This window comes from Mus musculus, chromosome 16 (assembly GCF_000001635.26).
Source record: "Mus musculus strain C57BL/6J chromosome 16, GRCm38.p6 C57BL/6J".
Lineage (NCBI taxonomy): Eukaryota > Metazoa > Chordata > Mammalia > Rodentia > Muridae > Mus > Mus musculus.
Window position 1 is genome coordinate 93,682,869 of NC_000082.6, and position 8,123 is coordinate 93,690,991.

An 8,123-nucleotide genomic window follows, 5' to 3' on the forward strand; every position below is an offset into this window, starting at 1 on the left:
TGAGCAAACCGCGGGGTGTGTTAAGTAATCTCAGAGCGAGTTCCGCAGAAGCAAACATTTGCATTCTGCAGAGAACGACGGGTTCTCGCCCAAGAAAATTACGGAGCATTTGTTTTCCTCCTTTTGAAGTTTCCCCAAAATAGTTGTTTCAATCCGACTGCCACGAGTCCTGCTGACCCCTTCCTTTGGGAGCAGCGCTTGTCCCTGACCACTGCTTAGCTCGGAACCAGGATCTCTACACTGGCCGGCGGGCGGGCGGGCAGGCGAGCGGGAGGAGGCGGACCCTTCGGGAACAGACGGCTCCTCCTCAGAGGGGAGGGACAGGCTTCTCAAGGCCTTGCTCTCTAGCAGTCGCAGCGCCGGGTCCCAGAATCTAGTCCTACGCCACGGTTTTGACCACGCGTGACCCGCTGCCCAGCCGGCCCGGCCATCAGGTGGTCCGTGTGTCCCTCTGACATGTCGTCCTGCAGCCGCGTGGCCCTGGTAACTGGGGCTAACAAAGGCATCGGCTTTGCGATCACGCGTGACCTGTGTCGGAAATTCTCCGGGGACGTGGTGCTCACGGCGCGGGACGAGGCGCGGGGCCGCGCGGCGGTGCAGCAGCTGCAGGCGGAGGGCCTGAGCCCACGCTTCCACCAGCTGGACATCGACGACCCGCAGAGCATCCGTGCGCTGCGCGACTTTCTGCGCAAGGAGTACGGGGGACTTAACGTGCTGGTCAACAACGCGGGCATCGCCTTTAGAAGTAGGTGTGGGGCTCCAGGAGGAGGTGTCCCGGGGTTTTCCGAGGGTGCTGGGCAGTGAGCCTCTGGGATCCGGAGGCTGCGCCATCCCGCCTGGGTGCACCCGGCTCGCGCTCTGCGTGGCGAGTTCCCCCGTGCGGTGACTCGGGTGCGGGCCCGCCCAGGCACCCCACTCCATGCCCGACCCGGCCGGCGGCCTGTGCGGGCCTGTGCTCCGCCGGAGGCCCTCCTTGGAACTTTCAGCTGCGCCTGTTTGGAAGAAAACCGGTCTCTTGGGAGGGGACCACGCCTTGTCAAGCTCATCAGCTTTCTGTCCCACGCACGAAGGCTTTTCTCAGAGAAGGGTCTTCCAAAAAAATAGGGTTGGAGCTTTCGCTTCGCGTGAAACAAGGGCGAATTCATAGATGCCAGTAGATATCTGCTGAGGACAGGAAATGGGTCGCCCGGACACAATTAGCGCCCTGGCACGATAGTGGGTTTCCTACCCGCTTTAATGGAGCGTTTTGAGAGGCTCTGGCAAAAAGGAAGCGAGCTCTGCTTCCCTCCTCCTCGGGGAACTAGGTTTGTTATTAAACTTGCAAGTGCGGTTTGGAAATCATCTTCCTTTAGGGGAAAAAAAACCCAAAAAAACAAAACAAGATCGCTTACTCTAACAAATGTCCAATTAGCAAAATTATCCAGTTGCCATGTGCTGGAACTGAAACAAACATTCCAGCTTCACTGAAAATGCTGAGAGAGCCGGAGACTAACGAGGGAGGGAGACTATTGTGCAGCCGAAAACTCTCCAGTTGGCCCTGGACACCCATAGGCGCCTTGCGTGAGAGCCAAGACACCCTTGTACCCGCACTTCCAAACTCTGGCATGTGGGCTTTGGGGAAGGGGAGGGGCGAGCTCACCACCTCAGCCACTCTCAGCGTTGTCGGATGGAAGGTTTGGTGAATTATGGCCCTGGAGGTTCATACTTAAATGTGGGCCATGTGTATGCAAATCTGAGCAGCAGCTGCCCCACCACACAAGCTGAGGTCTTACACCAGCCTCACCAGAGCATCTTTTCCCAACCTCCAGGAACCCTATTCAAGCTTGAGACAGGAAGATCAAAACTGAGTGTTCTTGAGACGCGACATGAGCGTGGCTGATGAGAAACTTGAGGTGTGGACCAGAAAGTTCTTTCCTTATGCTCTTAAGACCTTTAGAATGATCAAGTTCTAGTTTAAAGGTGTGTGTGTGTGTACTTTACAGATGTGTGTATCACCACACTCAGCAAGACTGTCCTAAAGTTAGTACACTTTCCCTTTAGCTGTTATGTGATGAGATCCAACTTGGCCACACGAGTTTCAGAGGAAAATGTAATTCTTTTTTCTTTTCTTTTCTTTTCTTTTCTTTCTTTCTTTCTTTCTTTTTTTTTTTTTTTTTTTTTTTTGTGTGCTTTTCAAAGTGGATGACCCAACACCCTTCGACATTCAAGCTGAGGTGACACTGAAGACGAACTTTTTTGCCACTAGAAATGTCTGCACTGAGTTACTGCCTATAATGAAACCACATGGTAAGTCCAAAGTAGGACTACTGTCCCTCGGGAAGTGGCCCTCGGTCCCTCAAATAGGGCAACCAACAGGGACCACTCAGGGCTGCCATTTGCTTGTGAGATGGAGGGTAAAAACTGCCTTATTTTATCAAGGTGTCTGGCTCTGTACTTGAGCCTTTTGGCTGTGGTTGTCAGAACCCTGTGGTACTGATCAGTTCTTGGGGTCTGTGTCATGAGCTCAACCTCCATCACAGACTGCAGCATGGCCCCAAAGGTCTGTGACAGTCTTAGAGAGTTGCCCTCCTGCCCCCGACATTGCAAGGATGGGCCCACCCCTGACTTATCTGCCATTATAACAGTCCTTCTGTTCCTTTCTTATGTCAAACAAACAAACGAACAAACAAACAAAAAGCTTATGAGAAGGTGTTTTTCTAAATGTTGTCAGCTGAGAGAATCCGAAAGAAGTAGTTTTTTGTGGGGAACACCTTACCTCCAGCCCATGAGGGTTCAATATTTATTATTAATTATCATTAGTTTCCTTCTAATGTTTATTGGGTGCCCACCATTATACCCAGCACTGGTAGTAAAAACTGGGCCCATCATATACAAGAGGACCCTTTCATCCACAGAGCCTGGAGCTGAGCTGGGAGATAGAGATTTTCTAACAAAGACTCTAAGGTGTGAGATGGCCAACTTGATAGAGAGAGGCACTTCTCTGGGGATTTCCCTTTTCTGAGATTGACTGTGGTTCTGAGGGGAAGCGCTGTTGTTTTGTTGTTGTTGTTTTTTTAAGGCTTTAATTTATTTTATGTATGAGTACTCTACCTGTATGTGCATCTGTTCACCAGCAGAGGGCATCAGATCTCATTACAGATGGTTGTGAGCCACCATGTGGTTGCTGGGGACTGAGCTCAGGACCTCTGGAAGAGCAGTCAGTGCTCTTAACCTCTGAGCCATCTCTCCAGCCCCCGGCTATTGTTTTTAAAAAACATAATGTTCAGGGCCAGAGAGAGAGAGTTCGGAGATTAAGAGCACTTGTTGCTCTTGCAGAAGACATGGGCTCAGTTCCCATGGTTTCCTGCACCTATATAGCTCACAGCCATTGGTAACTCCAGTTCCAGAGGATCCAACACCCTATTCTAACCTCTTTGGGCACAGGGCAATGTGCACATACATACATACATACATACAGGCAAAACACTCATACAGACACATAGAATAAATAGAAATTAAAAAATTTAATTTTCTTAATATTTTGAAAGAGAATTAGCTCAGGATTTAGGAGAATTGGGTTCCCGCCCCCCCCCCCTATTTTTTTTTTTTAAACCAGGATCTAACTCTACAGTGTTTTCTGGCCTTGAATTTGCCTTGTAGACCAGGCTGGCCTTGAACCTCTGACGCCTCCCCCTGCCTTTGCTTCCTGGATGCTGGGATCCCAGGCATGCATCCCTATCCCAGCTTATCTGTAAGAAAATGTCAGTCTGAAAACTGTAGTGAGAGCTGAACTTGGACCCCTGCCCGCCACCTGCTCACTCCTCCCTCATTTCTTAGTGGGATGGATTCCCAGGAAGTCTCAGCCCCCCCCCCTCCCCCCCCCCCCCCCCCCCCCCCCCCCCCCCCCCCGCACACACCTGCGATCCCTGAACTCAGAAGCCCAGCTTGGCCTTCACTGCCGATTGCCTGATCGAATAAACTTCATTCTGTTGAAATAAGAATTACAGCATCAAGTGAGAGCCAAGCCATTTTGAAAGTTAAAGGAAAGCTCTCAGAGGTAGGGGGAGGGGCAAGAACCAGGTGAACCATCTTTAATCAAGCCTGCAGCTTCCTGCCCTGAGGGATCTCTGACTGATAGGGCATCTGCCTAGGACAGGTGACTTGGCTACACACTGTTCGCTGAAAGACACCGTGCTTACTATCACGGACTTATACTTTCTGTTTAGCTTTTAGCACCTTACTTTCCAGGATCCTAGGTCTTGCTTACTCACTCAAGACAAAAAATAGCTTCAACAACAATTAAGTCACTAGAGGGAGCTACTTGCCTGTTCTTTCTTTAAAAAACAAAAACAAGTGGAAGTTGTTTCTGTATGCATGGAGACACACATAGACACACATGCACAAGCATGCATGTGCACACACACACACATGCACACTCATGTGTGCCAGACAATGCTGCCGCTGGTAGATGGTGTGGTGTCGTCCCTCTTAGAGCTGGCTGGACCATCTGGTTAATAGGATGATCTTTGATCACCCTCCAGAACCTCCCACACATGTGTCCCCGCATCAAAGAGGACACAAGATAACTTCCCCCTATAATGTGGATTAGAACTCCCTCCAAGGCACCTCGCAGCTCCTACAGTTAGTGTTTATTGTCTTCCCTGCCCTCTCCCTCACTCCCTCTCTTCATTCTCTATACACTTTGCAGACCTAAAACTTCATAGTCCAAGCTGGCCTTGAACTCACAGCCTCCCAATTGCTGGAATCATATTATGAACCCTACTGCCTCTTCAGTAGCTGTGAACTTTTGCCAATGTGAATATTAACTCATATTCATGAATTGGTTCATTGTCATGTTGCTGGTATCTTAGACTAATGAAGTTGGAACCAGAGTGGAGAATGGGTCTCCCTCCAGGGTGGCTTGGATGAAGTTATCACTAGAGATACACTTCTAGGAGAGGCTCAGGGATGGAGGTGGCTGCCCACAGCCCTAGCCAACTGCACATCTAGGGAATTGAGAGCCTTCATCCTGAAGTCTCCTTCAAGGCACTGTTCCTTGGGATTCAGGTGATAAGAAGGGGGATTATTTGTGTTGAAAGAGGAGGTTTTTGGTTTTGTCTTTGTTTTTTTGTTTTTTTTTTTTTTAATAAAACGGCCTGATGATTCTGTCACCTGCCATGGTGACTTGGCTCTAGAGATAGTCACAATAGGTACGCCGGGTCTGGTCTGGGGTATACTCCAGGCTTTTCTGCCATGACAACTGCTTTAAAAAATGAACACAGACACGATGACAACTAAAGGGTATATCTGCTCAAGCTAGGTGGAAGTTAGAGTTCTGAACAAAGGAAAACCTGGGTAGCTGATACCAGAAGAACTGAGGATCTCAATTTGCATAGCACATCCCATCCTGACTGAGCAAGTTCTTAGGAGGCTGATCCTGGCCTGCAAGTGGGATGAGTTTGCCCCTGTGGTATTTTTAACTTTGAGGCTTGGGTGGCCCTTGGGCCCTGGGTATCTGTTTTGTGGCTTTGTTGTGAAAACATGAAACAGATGTGATCCCAAGGATTCCTCCCTGATGCAGTACTTTAGTTTCCTTTTGGGTGGTCCCCAGCTGCCACAGATCTGCAGACCCATGAGGCAACCATCTTTAAAAGCAAGGCTTCTCAACCTTTCTCCACCAGTGACCTTTTCACTCTGGGGGAAATTTTAATGCAACAGCAAGTATATGAAATTGGTAAACCAACATTTTCTGATAATGAACCATCAAGACATTTCATTTAAAATGATTCTTTTAAAGCTGGGGATGTAGCTCAGTTGTTATGGTACTTGCCTGGCACACCGAGGAGGTCCTCGGTTTATATATTCCTAGTAATATATAAATTGGATATGATAGCAAATGCCTGCACTCCTAAGGTGGAGGCAGGAGGATCAGAAATCCAAGGTTACCCTCAGCTGCCTGTAGAGAGTTTGAAGCACAACCTGAGATACATGAGACTCTGTCAAAAAAAAAAAAAGCACATAGAATTTTACCAGTTAAGATTAAGGCAAATTTGCATACTAATGAGATGCAGTTCTTCTTTATTTACATAGAAGTTTAGATCCTGGTTGAGTAATTGGTGCTGCAGGATGCAGCAAATCTTCAACACTTTCCAAAATTCAATCAACATTTTTATTTTACAACCATTGGTACCAAGACCACCTCTTCACATAAATACATATTACAGAATGTTGATAGTATGTTAGGGCCATTTCAAAAGTACTTGGAAATTCTGTCCTAAGCTCAAGCCAAAATTCATCTCACTAATCTTAAGACAGCACCTCCAGCAATAGTCTTTAGAATGAAACATTCTAACATAATACAGTCCAAAGATACACTAACCTGATATTTGTGTGCTGTAGAATGAAACATTCTAACATAATTCAGTCCAAAGTTACGCCAACCTGATGCCCACAGACTGTGGAATGATGGGAGGAAAATGTCAAAACATTGGTTCTAGCAATTGATCTGTTGTTTTTCCGTAAGAGCAGGAAACTTGGCCTGTGCAGGAACAAGCCACGGCAGGTCACCACATACGAGTTCCAGACTTGAGTAGAAGTGTTTTACACGGTGCTTCGTGGCATTTAGTAGCAAAATGGCATCTAAAATGCACGTGCGTGCTCAGAAACCAAGGATGCAGTAAAGTCCCGTGACACAAAACTGTTGAACACTGCCAGAAAAACCTCAGATTTAGAGTGCATTTGATTTTAAATTCATTTTTAGACACGGCACATTTTTTAAACTTTTTACTATTACATATATGCAAACATATATGTGTATACATGTAAACATAATAGTAAAAAGGTTTGCAAATATATATCATATATATAGTTATAGAAGGGAAGCCTGGTCAGTGGTAGAGATGTGTTTGTCCCCTTGGAATACACACAAACAGACACATACACACATACACACACACACAGATTGTATGTCTTCTAGACTCGCTATTTGTTCATGCATTTATTTATTTGAAGGGGTGTGTGTGTTTATATGCATCATGTGTGGATGTCAGAGGACAAACCACAGGACTCAGTTCTCCCACTTTGGAGCCTCAGAATGGAACTCTGGGGCTGGAGAGATGGCTCAGTGGTTAAGATCACTGACTGCTCTTCCAGAGGTCTTGAGTTCAGTTCCCAGCAACCGCATGATGGCTCACAACCATCTGTAGCAGGATGCTCTCTCTGGTATGTCTGAGAACAGCAACAATGTACTGTTGCTACATAAAAGAATAAATAAATCTTTTTTAAAAATTAAAAAAAAAAAAAAAGTGGAACTCAGGTCATCCGGCTCAGAGGCAAGAGCCTTTAGTGTGGAGCTGTCTCCGCGGCTTTTCCTTCTGTTTTATTAGCAGTTAAACCCACACTGCATGGAGACTGCGGTGCACACCTCCGTACCTTCTGAAATACCCTTTGTGATGGGCTTTCCTGGCGTTGTCTGTTGCAGGTAGAGTGGTGAACATCAGCAGTCTGCAGGGGTTAAAAGCCCTTGAGAACTGCAGGGAAGATCTTCAGGAAAAGTTCCGATGTGACACACTTACCGAGGTGGACCTGGTCGACCTCATGAAAAAGTTTGTGGAGGATACAAAAAATGAAGTCCATGAGAGGGAAGGTTGGCCAGACTCGGCTTACGGGGTGTCGAAGCTGGGGGTGACAGTCCTTACGAGGATCCTGGCCCGGCAGCTGGATGAAAAGAGGAAAGCGGACAGGATTCTGCTCAATGCCTGCTGCCCGGGATGGGTGAAGACCGACATGGCGAGGGACCAGGGCTCCCGGACCGTGGAAGAGGGGGCCGAAACCCCCGTTTACTTGGCTCTCCTGCCTCCAGATGCCACTGAACCTCACGGCCAGCTAGTCCGTGACAAAGTTGTGCAAACTTGGTGAACGTCTGCTCTGGGGCTTGTTTGATAAACGTTAGCGGGAGAGATGAATGCAGCCTGGTGTGGTCTGATTCTTTCCCACATCAAGGGGGAAGGTCCGTTCCTATCTGCGGCTCTGCAAACTCAGTCTGAACAATTCGCTGTGTCCACACTCTCAGCTCATCGTGTTTTCAACCAGTTAATGTGCCTGCTTTGATTTTCAAATTAAAAAGATTTGTTTTATTTTATGTA

The 8,123-nt window shown here is 47.6% G+C and overlaps 1 protein-coding gene across 1 annotated transcript; it reads left to right on the forward strand.

The window, feature by feature from the left end:
* Positions 1-350: 350 nt before the first annotated feature.
* Cbr3 (carbonyl reductase 3) lies at positions 351-8,123 on the forward strand. Its single transcript, NM_173047.3, has 3 exons — positions 351-745; positions 2,179-2,286; positions 7,460-8,123. Exons 1-3 carry the CDS (start codon positions 457-459, stop codon positions 7,894-7,896), a joined length of 834 nt encoding a protein of 277 aa, NP_766635.1. The 5' UTR covers positions 351-456; the 3' UTR covers positions 7,897-8,123.